Here is a 27,638-nt window from a genome sequence, read left to right on the forward strand (position 1 = left end):
TGTACCTCTAAAATGTGCATACAGGTTAAATTCATGCCAGGTTTGTTGCATGTAAAAATATTTAACACCTTAAACAGTATATTTTTTCTTCAGCTGCAAATTAAGTAGCCAAAAAAAATCAATTTTTCATCTAATGTTACACAGTATTAAAGGTCAGAAGGATATAGGAGAGACGTTGAAGTGGGGGCTGGGGAATGCATTTACTGAACTGCCAGATCTTGGGAAAGTAAATTCTGGAGAACTAAGTTTACTACTTTGACCATAGTGAGTATCTGAGGAACGTGGGGAATGGTTGCCCTGTCAAAAGGACCCTTGTTTGAGACTCCCTTCAGCTGAGCTTTGCATCACAGGACTGACTACTATATAAAGACTTTTTGGTTTTGATCGCCTCTGAAATATTTCTCCTTCTGAACTCCCATAGTCACTGAGATTGGCTGAGGGGCACAAGGTAGCAATTTATTTTATGTTATTTTTTCTAAGCGGGTACTTCATTGAGTGCAGGCTCTGTCCTGGGAAGTTTGCTGGGAACTAGCAGTGGTTCTCAAGAAGCTCACAGTCTAATGAGGGAGATAAGACATTTAAAATAGTGAGCGATAAATTGGAATGGCTAGGTTTTATAATAAATCTGAGTAAGTAGTGCCTATGGGACCACAGAGGAAGCCACAATTATCAAAACCTTTACCAGTTCTGCCTATTTTTTTTTTGAAATATAGTCTTTTAGTCAGGCAGCTGAGAAGGCAGACTACCCTCTGTCTGAACGGTGAAGGTTAAGGAGAGGTTTAGAGAGGGCAGCTGGATATACTGAGAGGAAAACCACTTTTTTAAGAGGAGAGGACTGCAGAGGTGGCACTGCAGAATTACTCACTGGAAAGGTGGGAGGGCTGAAAGGAGGCTAGGCTGTTCCCAGAGGAGCTCAAAGATAATATTCAGAGCTGGTATGAAAGACTCTTTATTGCCCATATAGCTAGAGGTATCAGAGTTAGAGGGAGTGGATGGCAAAATAAAATATATAATCCCTGTAACCACATCCCAAGGTCAATCCCTGACTAATAGTAGCCAGGAGAACCTTGAAACTACTTAAGAGTTCTTTCAAGATAGCCACCATTTCCAGACATGCCTGCTGCATCTTCCTTGCTGAGGTTGGTTCTAATTTCTCAGAGGAGTGGGGAGTACTGCTACTGGTTAAGTAGGGGGAGGGCGGCTGTGTGCCTCAAATCCACACTTGGTCTCCCCTCCACCCTTCCTTTTTAGTTCTTAGGATCTGCAGGCTCTGATGGAATGAAGTGGTAGCTTTTCAGTTTGAATTGGGAAACTTTTACTGAGAACTCACTGGGCGTTAAGGACTGGGGGCTTTGGAGAGAAGGGCATGTACCTTCAGAAACAGTTCAGCAGGTGACAGGCAGAAAGTACAGTTGCTCGAAACAGATGACATTGAAAGATGTGCTGTGCCCAGGGCACAAGCAGATTCAATGGAAGGACAGGGAGGTGTGACTAAATCCAAATTTGGTGGTAGTGGTTGGAGAGAGTATTGGATAAAGAGTGGCTTTGTGGTAGGAGTGACATTGAGATATACCATGAAGGGGGAGTAGAATTTCTGTCAGAGAAAAGGAGGGCATTTTAGGTTGAGGGAATATCAGGGGCAAAACACAGAATGTATGTTCAAGGACATGGAGTATTTGAGGACAGCCACGTGTCTGAAGTGTCTAGAGCAGGTTTGTGCAGGAGTTTTAATGGGAAGCGTTGCCGTAAATGTAGTTTGGGACCCAATTGTGCTGTCACCCTCCAAGAAGAATTGGGGAACCTTTTTCTTCTAGGGCAGAAGGGTATTAGGAGGAGGAGTGGATCCACTCCAAGTCTGTGGAGAAGCTATGTTTTTCCAGCCCTGTTCTCTTAGCCTGAAGCTCTAGGAGGATAACTGAGGGATAGCCGTGTCCGGTATTAGAGGACTCAGTGGACTTGCCAGAGATGTGTAAGGTTGAAATACCTCCTGTAGGTGGTAGTATGAGGGAGAGCTATGGAGGCTTAGAAAGCAGTTACAAAAGTAGAAAGAGTCCTTCCCATCCCCTAAGAAAAAAAAGTAAACCCGAATAAACAGAATACCCTGGCAGTGGACTTTTCAGAAAGCTTCCTTGGGTTCCCGAGGATGATGACTCCCTGTTGGCTCTTAGAATAGAGACAGGATTTCTCACATATTTCTAGTTCCCTAGAGGAGGTGTTGATGATTCCCTTATCCTGTGTGCTTTCTCTGGTTCCCAAGTTTTTCTGTGTATTTCCAGTTTCTAGAGGGCCTTTATCAGTTGTGTATTCATGTGAGCATGCAGCTGCAATGACGATGTGTCCTTTGTCTCTGCCGAACAAGATTAGTATTGAGTGTGGCCGCTGAAAAATTGTTGAGGTTGCTCTCTGGGCTTTCTTGCGTCCAACTGTGGACTTGATAAAGGCAGGCCTTCTCTCTTCCCTGTCCTTTGCAATCCTTCCCTGTCCCTGTCCTTCCCTGTCACATTGCAATCCCTTAAGGTATCCACACCAGAAACCAGGGAGAGCTCCTTGACTTTTCCCTTATCCCTTCATCTGTTCTCAAACTTTTTTGACCATGAACCACAGTAACAAATGAATTTTACCCTATAACCCAGAACACATACATCTCTGATACTATAGTTTTAAAACTTGGCTTTACGATGCCAAATGGTCTCTGATATTTTCTATTCCGTTTGAATTCATTATAAAAAAAATTTAAGATGTCACCCATTAAATTGATTTTACTGGATTATAGGCAACAGTACCTGGAAACTGGTCTTTGGCCTCCAGTTTCCATCTTCACGTGCCATTAGTCTTCTCAATACAAATTGGATCAGTACACACACACACTCCTTAATATTCTCCATTATTCTCGGAACAAAGTATGTTTCTTGGCACGGTATTCATATCCCACCAAATACGCCACCTCTGCTAGTCTCATGTGCTATTCTAGGTGCCACTATCACCACCACTCCCTCCTTTACAAGATAAAATAGTATTACATAATAGAAATATCAAATCTTCTCTACAAAGCTTTCTTCTGTCCAGAAAGCCCTTCTCCCTGCTCTCCCCCTGACAAACTCCTGTTTTTCATTCAATATCCAGTTCAGATATCATTTCTCTTTGAAGCCTTCGCTACCCTTCAAAGGCGATAATTAGTTCCTCTTCTGCATTTTCTTAGTATTTTAGACACTTCTATCACAATACTCATCATGTAACATTATTATATTTTACCATATTGACTTTATAGATGGTAAATTTATTGAGCGCAACAATTTTTTTTATTATCTTTTTGGAAAGGTATGAAAAGGAGCTATTTCTTCCCTCAACTGCATGTCTTCCTCTTAGTTTGTATCAGTAAATGTTCAATAAGTAATTGATGGGCCCAGATCTGGCTTGGCTCCCACAACATTTGGAAGGGTCCTGGCACTGTCTTTTGGTTGGGTGAGAGTGGCAAAGCTCCACTCCTTCTTAAGTTTCTCTGGTGGTTACATGTATGTAGCTGGAATTTATGTTGGCATTTGTAGATTTGTTGGGAGGTTCCCCTTTTAGTTGTGGAACACTACAATACCTTCTAGATGCAGAGGTTAATTTTAGGAAATGGAATGGAATAAATAAAATTAGAATATACTTATGATGGAGATGGGATGCAGGGAATAAATTGCAGTTTGTATATATATATTTTTTTAATTTTCAAGTAATCTTTACATCCAATATGGGGCTCGAACTTACACCCTGAGATCCAGAGTCACATGCTTCACCGACTGAACCAGCCAGGTGCCTCTGCAGTTTGTGTGTTTTAAAAATTATTTTAAAGTCAGGTGTATCATAAATGTAATAATTACTAAGCCTTTTACTAATATTATCTTTTGTTTATTTTACATGTCCCAAGCAGACGCACTCCTTTTCCCTCTGCCCCTCCCCGCCTGCTCTCTCTCAAATAAATAAATCTTAAAAAAAAATAAAACCACAGATCTATTTGATTTTACAAACGGGGAAATGATTTTGGCAAGTTTAAGGAATTTGTCACAGGCCTTTTCATCTGTAATGGAGGATCTGAGACTCAAATCCAAAGCTAACTGTTTCTTCTGCAATCCCTTTTATCCCCTTTTGATGGTCATGGGGATGGGGGCTTCTTCCCATGAACAGGAACAGCATAGCACTGACCATCAACTGTACGAAACTGTGTTTCTTGGTGCTTGCTGTCTGGGTTCTGGGGGAGGCAAGAAGTAGATCTGAAAACAGTACAGGGTGATAAGTGCTCTATGTAGGTCTTATGGGAGCACAGAGGAAGGGGGGACTGCCTGGGGATGGTCCAAGGAAGCAGTTGCATTGGCCTTCTGGGGTCTAGAACCAGAGCACATGGGGTCTTGAGGAGTTATTAGGAGGGTAGGAAGTAACTGTAAGCTACTTTTTAAGACAGTCCAAGTGATTAAGAAAGATGTTCACTAGAAGGAGAAACAGGACAGAGAGGAAGCATTTTGACACTTGCTTTCTATTTTTTATTTTAAGAGGGGGAAACACTGGAACATTTTTATGAGTCTGGGGGAAGAAGCCTCTGGGAAAGAAGAGAAGGAAGTAAACTGCGCTGGTGGGAAGGGGTTGGAAAACAGACTGGTCCCAGTCTCCAGCCAGAGAACTGCCCTGGCAGACGCTCCCAGCCTTTGTAAGGGGGCTCTTTAAAATGGCTACAGCAGCTTTGATGTCACTGTAGGCCTGTAGGCTCACGCTGGAACATCCAGCTGCTCCAGACCTGCTAGATATGCTGAGGCCTGGCCATGTGTGCATCCTCACTCTCCATGCCCCAGCCAGTCACTCTGTTCAAACACTCACAAATGTGGCTTTTTACCCAAACCGAAGGCCTATGCAGCATCATTTTATCAACATTGCATAACCTAAAAGCACTGGTACCTGCTACCCAGGAGCTTGTCCTCTGTAGTGGATCTGACAGGCAGGCCCCAGGCCAGGTGTAGTTCTTGGAGGAGGCTCACTGTCAGGTGAGATGGCTTCAGGAAGTGCCTCACCCCACTTGTCTGTTTGCCCACAGACTATCTTGTGGCCCCCACACTCCCCACATAAAGGTTAGGCTTCATGGGGAGGGAGTTTAGGAAACCAGGTGGAGATAGCCCTGTACACAGCCCCAGGGAAGGGTAAGCATGCCAGCTCACAAATAAATAAACTCATTCATTAGCACACTGCTGAGGCTTGAGCGTGGGCATGCAGGCTCTGCTTCCTTGGCCTCGGCTGGTGGCAGAGGAAGGGAAACAAGCTATGTGAAAGTCCCCTTTGGGATTCCTTCATAGCAGCCAGAGTGACAGACCTGCCTTGAATGCCCACTAGTCTTCACTGAAGTCAAAATCTGATCCACTCTGAGCAGCTTATAAAGCACCATGAGGGAGAAACAAGGCCAAAACACAACTGGCATTGTCGGAAGGCCCAAACAGAGCAGGTCGTTCAGGGTACTGAGAGCTGCCAATACGTGGCAGGAGGTCAGCGTTGAAAATAACAAGAATTCTTCCCTCCCAGGTTTAGGCAGAGAGGAGCAGAGCGTGGCTAGGACTCTTGTTCCTTTGAACTTTTGCAGAGAGTGTTGCTGTCTTTCTCTTCTTCCTTGTCTGATCCAGCAGGAAGAGGCTCTGGGAGCTGTGCTGTCACAGAATGGGGGAGACAGCCCATACTGACACTGCCCTGGGAGACACTGGCTTGGGGGAAAGTAGGGGTGTTCAGGCTTCATTTCAGCTCTGTTCTTTTCCTTTGGGCAACCTTAGGTTACTCAAGTAATTATGAACTACATTTTAAGGTTTTCCACATGATCAAGAAGGTGGGATGGAGGGGAAACATTTTTTTATTTCTTACTTTAAGATGGGGAGACACTGAAATATTTTTATAAATCTAGAGAAAGAAACCTCTTTACTTCCTTCTCTTCTTTCCTCAGAGTGTCAGTTTTGTTTTTGTTTTTGTGAAATGGGAGCAGTTAAAATTGATTGAAAGAAGGGCACCTGGGTGGCTCAGTGGGTTAAGCCTCTGCCTTTCACTCAGGTCATGGTCTCAGGGTCCTGGGATTGAGCCCTCATCGGGCTCTCTGCTCAGCAGGGAGCCTGCTTCCCCCTCTCCCTCTGTCTGTCTCTCTGCCTATTTGTGATCTTTCTGTCAAATAAATAAAATCTTTTAAAAAATTGATTGAAAGAGTGTGAATGAAAGTGCATTTTCTTTTTTTTTTTTTTAATAAGATTTTGTTTATTTATTTGAGAGAGAGAATGAGAGAGAGGATGAGAAGGGGGAGGGTCAGAGGGAGAAGCAGACTCTCCGATGAGCAGGGAGCCCAATGCGGGACCCGATCCCAGTCCCCAGGATCATGACCTGAGCTGAAGGCAGTTGCTTAACCAACTGAGCCCTCCAGGTGCCCCAAAAATGCATGTTCAAGTGACAAGTCTGATATTAGAGGATGTCACAAATGGCAGTAATCACTATTATTATTTGCCACAACATCTTAGCCCTTTGTTTTTTGAGATGCGTAGTGAAGTGAGTCTTTTTCCCCTTTTCTCTGCCTCTGTGCTTGCCTTTTAGCGATAGTTGGGAGCCAGGACTAAGACTTAACTACTCCTTTTTTTTTCTTTCTTTCCTTTGCTAGCTGGGCTATTTGCTTTCCTTATATGTAAAGGAGATCAGTATTATTTATGAGCCACTAGAATCACTGAGAGACAAGGATGGTACTGCGAAGCTTAAAACCTCAATAATAAATTGTGGGTTTAAGAACATCATCAAACTTGGGAGGGGTAATTGGAATTGCTCCTAAACAGAGAGTAGTCTATATACAGACTAAGTCTATAGTTAGAGTAGGTGTTTAGTAAATACTTACTAAATGAATGATTAAGTTCATTATTTAATACAAGAATATTTTATTGATAGGTTCTTTCTTTGTAAAAAGATTTTTAAAAGTAGTCTATTTTTAGGGCAGTTTTAGGTTTGAGCAGAAGATTATCTCTTTTTTAAAGGTTACTTTGCATTCCTTTTTTTTATTTAAATATTTCATTTATTTATTTGATGGACAGAGATCACAAGTAGGCAGAGAGGCAGGCAGAGAGAGGGGGAAGCAGACTCCCCGCTGAGAAGAGAGCCCACTTCGGGCTGGATCCCAGGACCCTGGGATCATGACCCTAGCCGAAGGCAGAGGCTTAACCCGCTGAGCCACCCAGGCGCCCCGTGATGCTAGTTTTGATACTTACTACCCTTGTGAGGATTAAATGGAAAATAGAGTAAATGGATTCCGTAAGATTTGTACTAGTCATTAAAGGAGGAAGCTAAATAGTACTGTCCTGGGATCAAATTATCAGGGGTCAGATGTCACCTTGGCTAGGTTTGTAACTCTGGGCAAGTTATTCTTCTAAGATTCAGTTTCTTCAACTATAAAGTGTTGACAGTGGGAACACCTGGACTATACCAAAAGAAAAAGCTTTTGCACAGTGAAGGAAACAGTCAGCAAAATGAAAAGGCAACCTACTAAATGAGAGAAGATAATCACAAACGATATATCTGATAAGGGGTTAATGTCTAAAATATATAAGGAACTTATATGATTCAACACTCCCCCAAAATAAGTAATCCAATTAAAAAAATGGGCAGAGGACCTGAACAGACATTTTTCCAAAGAAGACACAGATGGCCAACAGACACATGGAGAGATGCTCAACACCAGTAATCATTAGGGCAACACAAATCAAAACTACAATGAGACTTCACTTTATATCTGTGAGAATGGTTAGAATAAAAAAAGACAAGAAATTAGGGGTGCCTGGGTGGCTCAGTAGGTTAAAGCCTCTGTCTTCAGCTCAGATCATGATCTCGGGGTCCTGGGATCGAGCCCCACATTGGGCGCTCCCTGCTTAGCAGGGAGCCTGCTTCCCCCCCCCACCTCTGCCTGCCTCCCTATCTACTTGTAATCTCTCTCTGTCAAATAAATAAATAAAATCTTAAAAAAAAAAAAAGACAAGAAATAACAAGTGTTGGTGAGGATATGGGGAAAAAAAGGAACTCTCATGCACTGTTGGTGGGAATATAAATTGGTGCAGCCACTGTGGAAAACAGTGTGGAGGTTCCTTAAAAAATGAAAAATAGAGGGTGCCTGGGCGGCTCAGTTGTTTAAGTGATTGCCTTTGGCTCAGGTCATGATCCTGGAGTCCCAGGATCGAGTCCTGCATCAGGCTCCCTGCTTGGCGGGGAGTCTGCTTCTCCCTCTGACCCTCCCCCTTCTCATGCTCTCTCTATCTCTCTTAAATAAATAAATAAAATCTTTTAAAAAAATTAAAAATAGGAATACCATATGGTCCACTAATTCCACTACTGGCTATTTACCTGCAAAATGAAAACATGAATTTGAAAAGATAAATGCACCTCTGTGTTTATTGCAGTATTATCTACAGTAGTCAAGATTTAGAAGCAACTGAAGTGTTCATTAATAGATGAATGGGTAAAGAAGATTCTCCCTCTCTTTCTCTCCTCCCCCCTCTGGAATATTACTCAGACATTAAAAATGATGAGCTCTTACTGTTTTTGACAATAAGGATGGACCTAGAGGGTCTGATGCTAAATTAATTAAGTCAGAGAAAGACAAATACCATATAAGCTCACTTATGTATGAAGTCTAAAAAAACCAATGAATAAACAAAAAGCAGAAATAGACTTATGAATACACAGAGCATACTGATGTTTCCCAGAGGGGAGAGAGTGAGGAATGGATAAAATGGATGAAGCTGAGTGGGAAGATACAGGTTTCCAGTTTATGGAATGAATAAGTAATGGAGATAAAAGGTACATCATAGGGAATATAGTCAATGGTATTATAATAGATTGTACAGTAACAGATGGTAGGTACACTTGAGGTGAACATAGCATAACGTATACTTTATGGTCTGAGAAAATCTGTGCCTTTTAAACCTCAGAGGGCAGGTGTATTAACAAACTACAGAATTTTCAAATAAATGAAGAATTCCATTACCTCACTTTTGCTGTTGATGAATTGGCCTCTGACGACATGTAAGCATCAAAACTCACTCTTTTCAGGTGAGAGGCTGACATGAGCGACTTGATTAACTTTTAAGAAAAATCTTATGAAAAAGGACTGTTGAACTTTCTCCGTCCAGTTTATTTCTGCTTTGCAGTATATCCTATGTCATACGAAGTAGTCAAATCTTTTTCCATGACCTGTTTTTATTGTTACAAAGTGTTATTTCTTAGGCACCAACTGGGTTCAGAGGTTACAAATTTAAAATCACAGCATCCCCAAATCTCATGGTTGGAAGGGATTGTTAAAGACCACGTAGTCAGTCTCTTAGCTGAGTTGTCACAAAGTGTTTACCCTTCAGAAGTAGGCAAATTCTTTACATCTTGGGCTTATTCATTCCATTATTCGAATCTTCAGAAACTCTCCTGTTAGAAAGTTATTTCTTTCACTGTTCAGTGTTGAGGAATTCTTTCTCCCTCTGTGGCTTACCCATTGGTTCTGATTCTAACTCTTGGACAAATAGTCCAATCTCTCGTCTACAATATTTAAGGCAACTCTCTTGTTTTTCTCCAGGCTACATGTCTTCTGATCATTCATCTCATCCTCTTGTTTCTTAAAATATAACGTTTAAAACTATGGACAGCATTCTAAGCATTCTAAGAGTCTGACCTGTGCTGAATGGAACAAAAATTTCACTTTGAAGATATTATGTTTCCAATACTATATCTAAAATCATGTTAATATGGGGGGCAACCTCATCATCACCTTGACTTCTTTTGAAGTTAATTGTCAGCTTAAGCCTATACGGCTTTTTCACACATAGATGGGCATGACTCACCTATCCTGTACCAGTACCAGTTCTTTAAGACTCAAGTGCAAGACCTTAGGTTTACCTCTGTTCAAATTCATTCTATTATATTCAGCCCATTGAAACAGTCTGTTGAAGTATTTTTGGCTTATGGTTGGGTCATCCAGCATATTTGTCTTCTTGCCCAGCTTCTTGTCATCTGCAGATTTGATAAGTATGTGTTCTTTTCTCCTTCTTAGTCGTTAACAGAGATGTTGAGGCAGGCCAGGCTGGAATCATTCCATTGTACCATACTATTGCTGTCGAGTTTTAATGGGCAGGATTAGATCCAATATGCCATAATTATAGCAGGAAATGTCTTTTGGTGAGTAGTCCTATTATAGCCACCTAAAAACTATTAAATGAAAGATAATAGAAATAAGGATGCTCATTAAGAGTGAGATAAGGAACTAGTTTGAAAAGTTAATGGCCCTGTTTGTATTTTTACACATAGTTAAGTATAATATGTGTTTACTAATTAATAAAATATAATACAATTCTTAGATTCTTATGGAAGACCTTAAGCAGAGACCCTTATGGACCGATTAGAGGCAATGTGGTATAGGAGAGGAAGCCCAAACGAACCCTGAGATGTTTTATTCACTTATTTTTTTTGTTTTTATTCACTTACTTGTTTAGCAAATAAGTATTAAATGCCTACTATTCTTAAGCCCTGGATATACAATGGTTATTAAAAAATAAACAAAACCCAAAACAGCCCAGGGGTTTAAAGACTGCCTGTGGCTTGGGTCATGATCCCAGGATCCTGGGATCGAGCCCTACATCGGGCTCTCTGCTCAGTGGGGAGCCTGCTTCCCTTCCTCTCTCTGCCTGCCTCTCTTTCTGCTTGCGATCTCTGTCTGTCAAATAAATAAGTAAATAAAATCTTAAAAAAAAAACAACAGCCCATACTTGATCTTTGCCTTCAGTGGAACTTATATGCTAATGGGGGATACGTTTTGATAATTACGTAGGTGAAATCATAGTACTTTCTGTGATCAGTGTTCTAAATAGGTACTGTCAAACAAACAATGCAACTCATATATTGAATTTAAAAGTTTCTAGTAGCTCCATTTAAAAAAGTAAAAAGAAGATAATGAAATTTATTTTAATAATTGGTTTTATTTAACTCAGTATATCTGAAATAATATTTCAACATGTAAGCAGTATAAAAAATTTGAGGTATTTGTATTCTTTTTGTTGAACTAAATCTTTGAAATCTTAAACTTAGGCTACATGTCAGTTGGAACTAGTCACATTTTAAGTGCTCAATAGCCACATGTAGCTAGTAGCTTCTGCGTTGGACAGCACAGCACTGTGCCCATCTTTACAGACTACTTGGTGGTGTTGGGCAAATTACTTTCCTTGTGTAGGGCTTCTGTTTTTATTCAGTAAAATGAAAGATTTTGACTTGCTTATCTTCTAACAACTAAATGTGGGTCACTTGCATGTATGAGAGCACCTTCTGAGGTGCTCTGAATAATCTCATTATCTTGATCTGGGTGCTGCTTATATGTATATAATATATAATACGTAATTTCTCAGGCTATACACTAAAGATTTATGTACTTTATAGTATTTATGTTATATCTCAATGAATGTTTTTTTAAATAAGATCACTTACAGTTTTTAAATTCTGTGTTCTTTCCTGAAATTACTCAGATGAGCTGACCTTCAGTCTAAATGTATGATATAAAGAATGCAAACAGCCAGTTACTCTTTATATCTTCTTCCCACCCAGGATGTGTCTAGTCCGAATGAAGCAGGAAGGCCGGAGTGGGAAATACATGTGTCGGATCATAGTTCATTTTATGTGGGAGGATGTTGAGCAGCGTGGCAGAGTCATGGGGGTAAGTGAAATGCTATCAGATTCTGGTCCTGGAAAACTCCAGTGAGAGATTGCCTGACTTGACGTTTTATATGTTCTAGAATGGCTTTGCTTTTAGATTTCTGTGTAATGCTGCCTAATGTCAGGTCGTAATTCAGCTAGAGTTGCTTCTGCCTCTGTGGAGACTGACATGCCATGGAGACTTTGTGTTTGCACACATTATTATGGTTTGTCCGTGTGAGGACATCCTGTGTATGTGTATGGGTATGGAATTATTACGCCCAAATAATGGTGGTAAGAGGGATGGATTTGTTGAATGGAGGAAATCAAATAATTGAGCTTTAGGACGCTATGCCTTTGACACCAATTCAGTCTTTGAACCAGTCCTCCTCTAAATTTGTTCTGATGGAAATACCCTGGCATCGGGCCTGCACTGTCCTCAGGAACTGAAAAACAAGCGCCTTGATCACTAACAACCTAGAATAATTTGGCAGGGTGTTCACTGAAGATGTACATTAGTACATTTAACAATTAACCTGAGAAAGGGGGATAGTGTGTCTGTGTGTGTGTGTGTGTATAAACCATAGAGTGTAGGAAATGGAACCATAACATTAGAATAAGGTTGTTGATATAAATAGTAATCTCTTCCTTTGGGTATATTGTATATTTTTGTGTCTAGACCATATTTTATTAGATTGTAATCCTTGTTTTTTTCCATCTCATTGCCTCCCAGTTTAGGATTGACTAAAGCAGATGGGGTCACAAAATGGGTTAATTTGTTTTTTTTTATCATTAAAATGTTCTCCCTACGGACTGAGGAGTAAACAGAGTTTATATATGTATTATAAAAGTCGTACACATTCATAGAGTAAAAATCAAACAGTAAAAAGTATTTAATGTAAAGACAAGTGTCCTTTCCCCATTCCAACCCTCCAAAAGTAACCATTGTTAAGAGTTGATGTGTATCCTTCTAGTTGTTTCTTAGATAAATGCAAATTATAAATAACACAAATGGGCTTAACCATACACAGTTTTGCATCTTGGCTTTTTATCTTGATACGTATTAGATATGGGTTTTTTTTTTTTTTTAAGATTTTTTTTAATGTAATCTCTGTACCCAGTGTGGGGCTCAAACTTGGGACCCTGTGATCAAGAGTTGCTCCAATGATTGAGCCAGCCAGGTGTTCCTATATTAGATATGTTTTTACTTTACAATTGTTTTTATTTTTATTTATTTTTTTTGAGGGCCATGAAGTATTTTTTTTTTTAAATTAACATTAGTGTATTATTTGCCCCAGGGGTGCAGGTCTGTGAATCATCAGGCTTACACATTTCACGGCACTCACCATAGCATATACCCTTCCCAAAGTTCATAACCCAGCCACCCTATCCCTACTCCCCTCACCCCCCGAGGTGCCCTCAGTTTGTTTCGTGAGATTAAGAGTCTCTTATGGTTTGTCTCCCTCCCCAGTCCCATCTTGTTTCATTTTTTCCCTCCCTAACTCCACAGCCTCCTGCCCTGCCTCTCAAATTCCTCATATCAGAGAGATCATATGATAATTGTCTTTCTCTGGTTGACTTACTTCGCTCAGCATAATACCCTCTAGTTCTATCCACGTCATTGCAAATGGCAAGATTTCGAGGGTTTTGATGGCTGCATAGTATTCCATTATATGTATATGTCTGTGTATATATATATATATATATATACACACATATGTATATATACAGCACATCTTTATCCATTCATCTGTTGATGGACATCTAGGTTCTTTCCATAGTTTGGCTATTGTGGACATTGCTGCTATAAACATTCGGGTGCACGTGTCCCTTCGGATCACTACATTTGTATCTTTAGGGTAAATACCCAGTAGTGTGATTGCTGGGTTGTAAGGTAGATCTATTTTCAACTTTTTGAGGAACCTCCATACTTAAAATTGTTTTTAAAATTCAAATGTTTTAACTAAAACTGCAATTCCTTTAATCATCATTCATTCCTGGAAGAAGGTAATTACTGTTTCCACTTGCTGTATATTTTTTAAGGCTTTCTTCTCTGTTATCTACAGAAAATATATAATATTGGTTTTGTGTCTATTTGATTATACCTGATATCATCCTCTGTGTACTAATATGCAATTAATATGTACTTAATTTTTTTTCACTCAACAATATGTCGTGGAGAATTTTTCCCGTGCTGCTTGGGAATTAAGTGGGAGGTCGTCCCCTATCTTGTATTTATTGTAATTATTTTCACATACTCTTATATCATCGTCTAATGGTATAATGTGCTTAATTACTCTGTTTGTAAAATTGTGGTCTTTGAGGCTGAATCATGGAGATGATGGTTTCTTACTGAGAGGGTATTTCCAAATTCTCATGTCTTTGGAGGAACTGCATGTATAGGAAGCACAGTGGACATCCGTTTGTTTTAAGACGTCTCCAGGGACACTTACATGTCTTTCTCTGGGACAGTAGACCATTGGTGTTTCTGTTCATTCTAAGAAGAGGATAGCATATGTCAGAGTTTTAGCTGCTATCATCATCATCATCATTTGTTTCAGAGTCAGTGAGTACTGACTGTCTTTGGAAGTGTGTTTTTTTGTTCATTTTTTTTCACTATCAGACCTTTCTGCTGTCTTTGCTACCCAGAGTGGATCAGCAGCCTTGAAGCTATTCCTGTAGCTAAGTGTTCCACGTGCCCTCACGTACTTACTGTCCATCCCTGTGGCAGCACCCAATCACTTAATGATAACCAGTGACACCCCCTGGCCAGCCAAAGCCTTGGCTGACTTGCCATGACACAGTAGCTTTTCTAATTATTTAGCCTGTTTTTTCTTGTCACTATTGACTAAACTTGCCTAGATGTTAGACTGCTAGAGCCACGTGGGCCACATGGCTTAGTGAGCCATAGGTTACTGATTCTTGAACTACGGGAACATTTTAGTTATTACCCCTCCTCCACCATCAGTTTCCTTTGGACCTCCATAAATATCTCCATCACAATCTCCAGCACTTTGAACCTTCTGTGTTACTTTATAATGTTACTTCCACTTGACTGCATGCTTTATAAAGGCAGGAGACCTGTCTTTTTTTTTTTTTTTTAAGATTTTATTTATTTATTTGACAGACAGAGATCACAAGTAGGCAGAGAGGCAGGCAGAGAGAGAGAGGGGAAAGCAGGCTCCCTGCTGAGCAGAGAGCCCGATGCGGGGGATGCAGGGCTCGATGCTGGGCTTGATGCGGGTCTTGATCCCAGGACCCCGGAATCACGACCTGAGCCGAAGGCAGAGGCTTTAACCCACTGAGCTGCCCAGGTGCCCCAGGAGACCTGTCTTAATCACACGTTTTTGCTTACATAGGAAATATTGGATGAATAAATACTTGTTGAATGAATAAACTAATTTCAGCTTCTGAAATTTTATTTTAAAGCCCACTTATCAGATAGATGATGCTTGATTTATTTGTTTGTAGTCCATGTGTACATCAGTACAGCCCTGTGGGAATTAGTTTTTCCTTTTTTTTTTTCCCCTCCATTTTATCCGACCATTTTTCTTTTAAATTTTGTTAGATATGATGTCCTATTGAGAAGTGTGTTAGATCGGTGTTTCTCACACTTTATTGTGCCTGTGGTCCACCTGGGGAATCTTGTTAAAATGCAAATTCTGATTCAGTAGGTTGGGGTGGAGCCAGAGTCTACATTTCTAGAAAGCTTCAGGTGATGCCAGCACCATAGGTGGAGCAGGGTAAGGATGGGGTAGCCACACTTTGAATAACAAGGTTTTAGACGATCCATAATACTCCCCAAGTACAGACTTGTAAATTCACCTGCATGAAGAGAAATGCCAAGCCCAGTGTAGTTACAAAGACTATAAATAAAAGATGATGATTTAAAAATAACAGACGTTTGAAAGAGTTGGGGAGTTACCAGTACTGCTTTTCTATTATAATTGACTTGGTTCCCCTGCACCCCCTTTCCAAACTCATGGTAGACACCCTTTATACAGGCAAGAAAATTATATTTTCACCACTTTTGTTTTGTGGTTGTGTGTGTAGAGTGTGATTGTGTGTGTAGAGGGGTTCTCAGTCTTCTGTGTGTGTACAGCCTAAAGAAATGGGAAAGTTAGAGACATGCGGCTGGGGAAAGTAGTAGGGAGCCAGTCTGGCCTGGTTCTGACCCTGGCTGCCACGTCTCTCCTCCTCTGTGCTTCAGTTTCTTTAAAAAAAAAAATGGGAGTTATTGGGGTGCCTCAGAAAATCTGACTAGAAGGTGGTAATTTGTAAATCTGTCTCTGTGTAATTTGGCATCCCAGGTGTACATCTTTAAGAAAACTCATATAAAGAGTAGAATTTATAAGACTGATCAATGTAGTGGTGATCTTTTTCATGCCAAAGAATTCTTAGAGGCAATTACTTTGAGTGGAACCACTTGTGAATTAATGATGAATCAGAAATTTGATTCAAGAACTCCTTTGAAATTAGAACTGCAGTCTCATTTGGTGGGGAAATTTTTATTAAAAATTTTTTGCTTTTTATCAGCTTTTTAGGAGCCCAACTATTGTGAAAAACAAGGCAGACTCATATATCATTAGTGAAGCTGGTATAAAATGCGAGTGTTAAATTTGAGGTTACAAAAATCACATCAATAATTTAGAGCGTTCTGACTTTTAAAAAAAACATTATTTGGGATTTAAACATATAAATTAGCTGTGGAAATAAAGTTCATTATATCACCTCATCTGGTCTTGTTTTATTTCATTAACTGGTTCTTAAAAACCTTTGTGAGCTGAGTTGCAGCTGAAGAGGTTGGAGACCATTTTTCCTTGGGCCCTTGCCTCACTCCTGAGTGTTGCTAAGAGTAGAGAACTAAGACTTGACACAGCTGTAAAAACAGACAGCGCCTTTGGCCTCAGTGCTTTCTCTTGGTGCAGGCACATTTCAGATGTAAATTTCACTTTCTGCCTCTCCTACTAATGAAGTAAGTTTCTTTTGCTGGGTTTGCAGCCAGGTGTGTCCAGTCTTGTGGCTAACCCGGGTGCTTTAGTTAATTTTTCCATTTGTGACATTTCAACCAAACTTAAAAAACAAACATAAAAATTAGCTCAAGGCAGTGGCTCAAAGTGTTAATGGTAACCTTAGGCTGGCTAAACGACTTCCTCTCAGTTCTGCCCTGCCAGACATCTCCACCTTGTGGCTTACAATGAGCAGGTTTAAGCTTTCCAATAGTTGGAGACTAGGTGGGAAGGAGTATTAAGAAATTCCAAGTTTATCCTTATCAGTGGTCCCTGGAATGCCAGTTGTCTCATCAGGACTTCAGATGATTTCTTGCCAGCACCATTCCAGAATAAGGATGAGCCTCCTGTCACCTCAAGGTCTCCTGTCCTCTCTAGCAGAGCTGCCTCATGGGGTGGTGCAAGCGGGCCTAGAAAGAGGTGGAGGAGCTGTGGGCTGAACTGGACTCCTTTGTAAAATTCTACTTTTCTTAGAACCAGCATTTTGCTTTGCAGGGTCCTCTGTGATCACACTCCAGACTACCTTTCCAAACTCATTTCCTCTAGCTCTTCTTGAACTGTAAATATGTAAAACCTTCTAGCACATGTGCCTGGCACATAGTAAGCACTCAGTGAACGTCACATTCCAGCCTTGCTTCATACACTCTTCCCTCCAGCCGAGCTGAATGCCTTGCTCTTCCGGTCTTGTGTCTTTCCCCACGCGGTACATAACACTGGGTTGCCTAAACACCACAGCCTCAATTCCTTTACATCCCTCCACCCCATACTGGAAGCCAATCCCAGTTGTCCCTAGCTGGAAGTACCTTAGTAATTTATCTATACCCTTCTTCTGGCTCTTACGGGTTCTCTTTTGTATCATTGTTATTCGTGACTATTGATTACTTTCCAGGTAACTTCCCTGGGGGACTGGTCCCCCCCCCCCCTTTGTATTCTCCAAAGTACTTAATCTTTGCCCCTTGGCTGAATGCTTGTCCAGTAAATAACTGACAACAGAGGACTGTTCTGGAAGCCCACTATATGTATTAGAAAAAGTGTGATGGAGAGGCATCCCTGTTCATTCTGCACATATTTGTTTGCTCTATTAGTCTTAAATATTGTAAGAAAAAGAAATGAGAAATTGTTTCCTTGACCCTCAAGTATTTCTTTTGCCATGCTTTCACATCTTCTAATGGATTTGACTAAAAAAAACCAACAACTTATATATGAGGCCATTTATGTTTCTAAACTAACAAAGACTTTAAATCTATAAAGGGTGGTAAAAATAAGAATTATATGTACTTCAGTTTTTCTGGAAATTTTCTTCCAGGAGTCTGTAATACCATTCCCTTCTTCTCCCTACCTCCCCACAGAAATCTTCAAACTCCTCTGTTTTACCATGAGGTAAAAATTTTGCTATACTTTGCATCTCTAGGTCAGAATTAACACTCACTGCCATCCATAGGTATTGTTTTGAAAGGCAAGGACCACTTTCAGGGCATAGTTTTGTGGCCAGCGATAAGAACGGTGGGGTGTAAATTCTGAGCAATTCCTTGGGCTTGAGGCCTTTAAAATAAGACATACAATCGGAGAAAGACAACTATCTTATGATCTCCCTGATATGAGGAAGTGAAGATGCAACATGGGGGGGTTAAGGGGGTAGGAGAAGAATAAATGAAACAAGATAGGATTGGGAGGGAGACAAACCATAAGTGACTCTTAATCTCATAAAACAAACTGAGGGTTGCTGGGGGGAGGGGGGTTGGGAGAGTGGGTGGGTTTATGGACATTGGGGAGGGTATGTGCTATGGTGAGTGCTGTGAAGTGTGTAAACCTGGCAATTCACAGACCTGTACCCCTGGGGATAAAAATACATTATATGTTTATAAAAAATAAAATAAGACATGTTTGTTCCCAGATATCAGATGTCCTTTTTGAAAGTTTTTGCGTGTCCTAAGCTGTTGGAGTGGATATTTGTTTATTAGCTGAAAGAAGGCTAAATTCTTAGACGGCAGAGCAGTTTCATTTTGGGATTGGCTCATGAACTTCAGCAGGGTCCAGCTGAGATGTATCTTTGGTAGATGCATTTCTTGCTTTGCACAAGTTTCGTGACCCCAGGTCTCAAGAGGTGGTAAGGCTGCGTGGAATGTGTGTGCTTTAGGCAGTTTGGGGACCCAGCAGCTGCCTGGGCGCATACAGCCAGAATGCCCGTGTGACAGCTTAGTTCCCATGTCCTTCTGGGCAGCATGCTGGACTCACTTCATTTCAGGAATTGTCCCTGCAAGAGAAGTTATAAACCTTTCTGAAATTGAAATTAAATAGAGCATAAAGCTCCTGTCTATGCACATGATGGCTTCTCTCTCTCATGGCTGTTTTTACCTTCAGTTATAGGTTGTGAGTTTCCTGAGGTCTACTTCATATTTGTCTTTGAATTCCTCTGGTACCTGAAATGGTGCCCTCTTCTCTTTGATGTCTTTTGTACCAGAGTTCTAGTACTGCTTAGAACTGTGTGCATTGGCCTCAGCCAGAGCCATTTTCCACACCTCCCGTGCAGGTGTTGCTAATGGTTCTCCTAAATAAATCTCACTCAGGAGATGGGATAAATAGCTCCATGAACCTGTTCTTCCTGTTTCCTGTTTCACTTCTGACATTGTCACCATCAGTCTAGCCTCTCCAAGCTGGAATTCTTAGGGTTCTCAACTCTTGCCTCATTCTCTGCACCCAAATTGTCCTGTCATTTTTCTGACCAAAATATCTTTAGATTTTTTTTTTTCTGTCTTCTGTTCCATTACTTCATATTAACCCTCATCATCTCTCCTTCATTGCACATGGCCTCCTAACTGGTTCTAGACTTGCCCCACTCTAGTGAACTCTGTCACCATATAAATCACCAGAGGTTTTTCCAAATTCCATGTCTGATGATATCCCTCTGTCTAGAAATCTGAGGGATGAAATTCAGATATCTTAGCAATGGTATATAGAATGGTTCGTAGTCATAAAAGAGAATGTTCTTAGAAGATACATTGTTTAGTATTTAGAAATGAAATGATTGGATATTTTCTTTTTAAAAAATTTTATTTATTTGACAGAAGGAGAGCACAAATAGGCAGAGAGAGGCAGGCAGAGGGAGAAGGAAAAGCAGGCTCCCCACTGAGCAGAGAGCCCAAAGCGGGGCTTGATCCCAGGGCCCTGGGGAACATGACCTGAGCCAAAGGCAGACGCTTAACCTGAGCTTAACTGAGCCACCCAGTTACCCCCAAATGATTTTATATTTTCACATGGTTTAGCAAAAGATAAAAGGGTATGTGTATGTATATATATAGAGAGATGAAGCAAATGTTAAAAATATTAACAATTGTGAGTCTAAAAGTTATACAGATTTTTATTGTAATGCTCTTAGATTTTTTTAAGTAAGTTTGAAACTTTTCAGAGTGAAAACCGGTGGGGGCAGGGGGAAGGGGAGGAAAGATATCTTTACATTCTAGCCCCAACTCATCTTTCTAGTCTGATTGCTAAGAGACCTCTTTAATAGATATCCATGCATGCATGTGCACACACACACACACACACACACACACACACTCAAACACAGGTTTCACTCATGCTAGGTTTTCACTGATGCTATAGTATGCCATGTTGCTTTATGCTTTTGGGCTTTTGTTTATGCAGTTCCCTTTGTCTGAAGTGGCCTTAACACCTGTCTTGCCTCTTCTTGGCACTGTAAGACACAGCTGGATAGTACCTCTGCCAGGAAGCTTTTCCCAGCAACACCCCCCCCCCCCCCCGCCCCCCCCCGTAATATTGGTATATTTGGCCACTCCCTTCTCTGTATTGCTGTAGCGCTTTGCAGAAACTTCTTCCTATAGTTGTGGGTTTGTATAGGTCATGCCCAGTAGACAGGATGAGGATCCTAGAATTCCTGGTGTCTTACCTAGAGTGCCTGACATGGTCGCCCTTCAGGCACTTGGGTGGACACAGGTCCTTGCTTCCATTATTAGTGATTGGGCAGCACTGTCTCCCAAATACTGACTTAATAAATGATCTCTTATCACACCTGGATTCTATTTCTTTGACCCACTCTTCCCCGAGAAAGTTTCGTTTTTCTCTCCCTGCCCTGCCTCTGGGGTTCCTTGGCTCTTTCATCATTTATATTTCTCACTCACTTTATAGAATAGACGAACTTTAGAATGTTAGATTGAGGGGCGCCTGGGTGGCTCAGTGGGTTAAAGCCTCTGCCTTCAGCTCAGGTCATGATCCCAGGGTCCTGGGATTGAGCCCCACATCGGGCTCTCTCTCTGCTCAGCAGGGAGGCTGCTTCCCCCCTCCCCCTCTCTCTCTGCCTGCCTCTCTGCCTACTTGTGATCTCTGTCAAATAAATAAATAAAATCTTAAAAAAAAAAAAAAAAGAATGTTAGATTGAATATCTCAGATTCTCTCGTTCCATGGTTCTCAATATGGAGGGGCTCAGATATATGTATTTTGAAAAGTCACCCCGGAGGATTTCTGATGTGCCTCTCAGAATAAGGACTATAGATCAAGTCCCACTGGCTCATTTTCTGTGGTGAGAAAATGGAGTCCCAGAAAAGTTCATTGATTTGCCCAAGGTCGAGCAGCTACAAAACAGCAGAACGAGGACCCAAACTAGGGTATGCTGATTCCCAGCCCATTGTCCCCTTTACTATACCATGATCCCTCCCAGGGTGCGGGAAGGGGATCAACTTCATGTCAGGATCCTTCTCCTTGGTCTTCTTACCAAGGACTTCCATAGGCCAAGAGGACAGCTTTTCTTGAGTCTCGAGACATTCCATTTCTTCAGTGCAGTCCCCAGCCTGAGGCCCCTTTTATTCAGAGTTTCTAATCCAATCCGGCAGAGGTTTCCTACTCAACGGGACTAATAGAGATTAAGGGGAAAAAAGGACAGGTGAGAATGCTAACAATGTTCTGAATTTGTTTCTTTTTCCAGCATTTAGAGTCTGAATGTCTCCACATCGTCTGAATTTGCCTTAGTTGATTTTACAATTATTTTTCAGAGACTCCTTGGTTGTGTTTTTTTAAGAGTAGAGGAACACTGAGACTGAACACGGTGCTCGGAGAGGCTGGGCTGGGAGACTAACAAAGGCGGTATTATACTGTGCGCGGCAAAGCCAATAAATGAATTCAGGAGACACCTAGATGTGTTTCTGGAGGAGGGCGTGAGGGGGAGGGGTCTGGTGAAAAGGCAGAAAGGTGGGATTAAGATAAATTAAAATGGGGCCAGCATGTTGGATAAGGGGACAACCCCTTCCTGTTCCCACTCTTGCTTAAGATTTTTCATTCTGCTTAGTTCAAAAGTTAAAACTAGTCCTTAACCATGGACTTCATATTTTCCCATCCCCCACTTTTTTACATAGGAAAAGAACTTCGTTGTGAAGCTATTTCAGCCTGATACAGCAGTGTTTATTATTTGAATGCTGGCATCTATGGGGTGTCTTAAACTGTTAAAACTGGAAAGGAACTTTGAAATAATCTAGACCAGAGATTTTCAAAAGTGGGGTCTCCAGACCAGTAACCTCAACCTCACTTAGGAACTTGCTAAAAAATGCAAGTTTCGGGGGGCGCCTGGGTAGCTCAGTGGATTAAAGCCTCTGCCTTCTGCTCAGGTCATGATCCCACAGTCCTGGGATCGCCAGCATCGGGCTCTCTGCTCAGCGGGGAGCCTGCTTCCCTTCCTCTCTCTCTGCCTGTCTCTCTGCCTACTTGTGATCTCTGTCTGTCAAATAAATAAATAAAATCTTAAAAAAAAAATGCAAGTTTCGGGCCTCACCCTCAGTCTGCCATATCAGAAACTCTGGCTGTAGACTGTAGCAGTCTGTGTTTTAATAGACCCTCTGGTTAGAGGTCCACTGCTCTCCTGAGATCTGGTCATTTAACTAACCGAGAGACTGGCTCGAGGAGAGGACTAAATCTGTTAGAAACCAACTGAAGAGCAGAACTCGGGTCTCCTAACTGCTGGCTCTCCCTGCTCTCCCTGCTGAGGGGAGTAGGGTGTGGGCGTGGGCAGGTGCCCTGTGAAAGTTGGGGATTTCAGCACAATGCAGAAACAGTTCACCCCCAGGAGTAGCTAACACTTACCGAGAACTCTCTCTTTGCTGGGCACTTTATAAGCACCATATGAATTTTACATTTTACACACAGTCTTACCTGTGACTTAGTATTTCTGTCCTCGTTTTGTAGATGAAGGCAACTAGGATCAGAGAGGTTAGTGGATTCGTTTCCTGTAGCTGCTGTAGCAACTTAGCACAAATTTGGTGGCTTAAAACAACAGAAATTCATTCTGTCATAGTTCTGACTACCAGAAATCAGCTTCGTGAGGCCAAAATTGAGGTTTACCAGGGTTGTACTCCTTCTGGAGGCTATAGGGGAGAACCTGTTCTTTGCCCTTTCCAGCTTCTGGTGGCCGCTGGCATTCTTTGGCTTGTGGCCACATCACTCCAATTCCAGCCTCCCTCTTTAAGGGTACATGTGATTACATTTAGGACCCGCTTGGATAATCCAGACTAACTTCCCCACCTGAAGACTCCTGATCTAATCATGGCTGCAGAGTGCTTTTTTTCCCCATAAAAGGTACATTCCCAGGTTCCAGGAATTAGGCTGTAGATAACCTTTTGGGAGACCATTATTCCAACCTGCCAGAAAGATAATCAGTCTTAACACAGTAAATATGAGAGCCTGGATTGGAACCCAAACTTGCCAGACTTTAGAGAGCATGCTCTTTTTTAAAAAAATTATTTTATTTTATTTTATTTTTTTATTAACATATAATGTATTATTTGCCCCAGGGGTACAGGTCTGCGAATCGTCAGGCTTACACACTTCACAGCATAGAGACCACGCTCTTAATCACCAGTCTGTACTACCTGAAAAGGTCATCACTCAGAACCATGGCTCTAACGTAAGCATTAAGATTTTTTTAAAAAAGATTTTATTTATTATTTATTTGACAGACAGAGATGACAAGCAAGCAGAGAGGCAGGCAGAGAGAGAGGAGGGGAAGCAGGCTCCCTGCCGAGCAGAGAGCCTGATGCGGGGCCTGATCCCAGAACCCTGGGATCATGACCCGAGCCGAAGGCAGAGGCCTTAACCCACTGAGCTACCCAGGCACCCCAAGCATTAAGATTTTTAATTTAAGTGTTGTTTCCTTCTTCCTCTAACTTGCACATTATTGACCCTCTGAGTTCGTAAGCATGTCTGTATGTTGGTCCTGACTCCTTCAGTTAAATTGTTAGCTCCTAAAGGACAGAGATTGTATCTTTTTTCTTTTATTAAAAAAAAAAATGGAGTTATAATTAATCTACCATGAAAGTCACCATTTTAAGTTTTGGGTTTTTTTTTAGTACATTCACAGTGTTATGCAACCATCACCACTATCTAATTCCAGAACATTTTCATCACCTCAGAAAGAAACCCTGTGCCCATTAGCAGTCACTCCAGCCATTCCTCTCTCCCCCCAGCCCCTGGCAGCCACTACTTTACTTTCTGTCTCCATAGATTTTCCTATCCTGGGCATTTCATGTAAGTGGAGTCATAATATGTGGCCTTTTCTGTCTGGCTCCTTTCACTTAGCATCATGTTTTCATGGCTCATCCATGTTGTCGTGTGTGTCAATACTTCATTCCTTTTTATGGATGGTCTGATGTATGGATATGCCACATTTTATTAACCATTTATCAATTGATGGGCATTTGGGTTGTTTCCATTTTTTTTTTTTTTTACTTTTATGAATAATGTTCCTGTGAACATTCATGTACATATATATTTTTTTAAGATTTTACTTATTTATTTGACAGAGAGAGGTCACAAGTAGGCAGAGGAAGGCAGAAAGAGAGAGGAGGAAGCAGGCTCCGCACTGGGCAGAGAGCCCGATGCGGGGCTCGATCCTAGGACCCTGAGACCATGACCTGAGCCGAAGGCAGAGGCTTAACCCACTGAGCCACCCAGGTGCCCCTCATGTACATATTTTTGTTTGAACATAGGTTTTCAGTTCTCTTGGGCATATTATCTAGGAGTGGAATTGCTGGGTCATACGGTGAAGTTATGTTTAACTTTTTTGAGCAACTCAGTGCATTGTATCAAGTTGTTGGAATTTTAGCATGACACCCATTGTTATTTATTTATAATGAAATAACATTCTGTAATATGTAGTCTGATCATATTTACCTCAACTGCCAAATAAATATTACACAAATATAGAAATAATTTTCTATAGTAAAGAGAAGGGATGGGTGGCATGGCATAATGGAGGGAGTTCTGGCCGGCCTGGCCCACTCTGGGTGAGCTCGAGTAAGTCAAATCAGCTCACTTCTCTGGGGAGGAGAGTTAGATGATTTCTAAATTCTCTTCCAGACTTAACATTCCGCAATTCTGTGAGAGTCTGAAAAGCTAGCCTTGTGTTAAATCCCAGAGCTTGTGTTCTGTTTTTTTAGCAGTTCATCATTCTCTGTCGGATTTCTGTTCCCAGACACAAACAAGGTTTTACCCATCTATCCCTCCATTTTTTTTGTGGCCTGCTAGCTTCAGGTACTCTGCTAGGCACTGGAGATATGCAGATGATGAAGATACTGTCCCCAACTCCCCAGTCTTATAGGAGAAGACAAACATATAAGCTGGTGATTACAGTATTAAAAGACTATGATATTTAAAAATTGCTGAGAAGGCCCAGAGGAGAGAAGCTTGGAGTAGGTGACATTTGGATTGTATCTGTTCAGATAAGTATTTAACAGACAAGAGAAGCCTTCCGGGCAGAGGAACAGTATAGGTAGAGGCAGAATGGTGTGAGAGGACAGATCATGTTTGCCTTCGTTTGGTGACTTCTTTCCTTTTCCTACAGTGCTGACTCTGCAGACTCTGTTTATCCAGATGAGCTCCCATTTTGAGATTGTGTATCTAATATTCAAAGACTCATTGACTCAAAGGTCTGCAAAAAAACCTTACTTTGTCTAAGTCCTGGCCACCTGTAGATCTTCTTCCCAGTTTTTAAGGGTACTTCAGACTCAGTTTCAGAGTAATGAGGTTCCCTGAATGGCCAAGGAGACTTGATCAAGATTTGGGTTTTCTCTTAGCATCAGCTTAGTTTGGGCTCCTTGCAAATGCCCTCTGGTCCCCCCTGAGGGTTTTAGTTACATAAAAATATTAGGAACGTAAAATTTTACAATATGATCAGCACAGCACAAACTAAATTTCTAACCTTTGACTAGAAAACATATACGGAAGGCTTTGTGTTTTAAACTGCCCCCTTCCCAGCCTCCTCGCCTTCATGAGAGGTCATTGTACAGCTCTTTCCATGGTCACTGTTCTCTTCCCTTTTACTGGAGGGCAAAACTAGGGCAGAGAAATAATTTTTATTCACTTCTGAAAGGTTACAGTAATAAAGAAACTCTTGTTAACATCAGAGAACGTTGCAGCCAAGAGTTTTCACAGTCTGGCATTGTTTATTTTACATGTAATTTGGAACCTTCTGCACTCTTAAAATATTGGCACAAAAATGTTTTAACTGTTGAAGTACTTCCCTGCATGGAGCAGCAGTGTGCTGTCTAGGGGCAGCAGGGCTCTGGAGAGCCGTTGGCCCTGTTCCTGTGGAGATTAAAATGGTGTGAGCGTGCGTGTGTGTGTATGTGTGCACATCTACATCCACTTGACTGAAGATGTACCTCTGTGCATTTAGAATTTAAGAACTTTCTCTGTCCTGATGAACTTATGTTTCCCTTTATTTAACGATGCGATTGGTATAACAATCCTGCTTCCCTGTTGCCATGGCTGCCAGAAATTACAGAGCTTCCCTTACTTGGGTATTTGATACAGTTTTTCATTACCTTCTTTCTCTCCCACCTACATTTTATTAACCCTTTTCTTCTACCTTTTTTTTCCCCCCCTTTTTGGTTGAGAGGTCTAACTGTGGGCCCAATTCTGGCAGGCATTTCACAGATCTCATCTCAATCACAAATTGCCTGGTTAGAGAGGTGAGTGTACCCATTGTGCAGCTGAGGAGAGCTGAGGGGCAGAAACTTTAAAGAACTTGGCTGTGGCCACCACAGTAGTCACAAGTTCAGATCTGATTGATTTTCAAACTTTTGCTCTTTTGGCCATACCACATGGCCTTTTTTTATAAGCCGACTTGAACCTTTTTTGGAAGTAGTTAGAATACACGAACATGAACTAATGACTAACCTATGCATTGATAGGATCAAAGTCATTTAAGATACTTAAATTGATTAAGATACTAATACACAGGGGCACCTGGGTGGCTCAGTGGGTTAAGCCTCTGGCTTTGGCTCAGGTCATGATCCCAGAGTCCTGGGATCAAGCCCCACATGGGGCTCTCTGCTCCTCAGGGAGCCTGCTTCCCTCTCCCTCTTCCTACTTCTCTGCCTCCTTGTGATCTCTCTCTCTCTGTCAAATAAATAAAATCTTTTAAAAAAAAAAAAAAGATACTAATACACAGAAGTATTGGGTTCCATCAAGGTTTTTACTTTTTTTTAATTTATTTATTTTTAATTTATTTGAGAGAGAGAAAGAGAGAGAGCAAGCACAAGCAGAGTGGAAGGAGGTGGAAGGAGGTGTGCGGAAACAGACTTCCTGCTGAGCGTGGAAGCCAACGAGACCCATCCCAGGACCCTGAGACCAAGATCTAGCAGAAGTCAGACGCTCAACCAACTGAGCCACCCAGGCGCCCCCATTAGAGGGTTTTTGTTGTTGTTTTGTTAGGTTGAAATTAAGATTTGAAAACAATTACGGAAGCATCCCATTATTAAATGGGAAGAAGGCTGGAGTGGCGACTAGGCTTCCATATTCCAGGCTTAACTTTGCTCCTAGAATTTGGAGGACCTTCTCTTTCCCCCATCTGCTTCTTGTCCTGTGGGCTTAAAATAGAGCTATTTATATTAACCTTGCTAAGACTCAGGGATTCCCCAAGGCTGATCATGC

The 27,638-nt window shown here is 41.4% G+C and overlaps 1 protein-coding gene across 1 annotated transcript in view; it reads left to right on the forward strand.

Annotated features, from left to right (window-relative positions):
• LOC111141788 (ubiquinol-cytochrome-c reductase complex assembly factor 1) overlaps positions 1–27,638 on the forward strand; it is a 97,573-nt gene that overhangs the window by 38,391 nt on the left and 31,544 nt on the right. Inside the window, exon 7 of the mRNA XM_022494603.1 lies at positions 11,608–11,716. Coding sequence (XP_022350311.1) covers positions 11,608–11,716 — 109 coding nt within the window. The remainder of the gene's footprint in view (positions 1–11,607; positions 11,717–27,638) is intronic.

The sequence above is a fragment of the Enhydra lutris genome, unplaced genomic scaffold, assembly GCF_002288905.1.
Source record: "Enhydra lutris kenyoni isolate GAN:26980312 unplaced genomic scaffold, ASM228890v2 scaffoldscaffold6, whole genome shotgun sequence".
In the NCBI taxonomy this organism is placed as follows: Eukaryota; Metazoa; Chordata; class Mammalia; order Carnivora; family Mustelidae; genus Enhydra; species Enhydra lutris.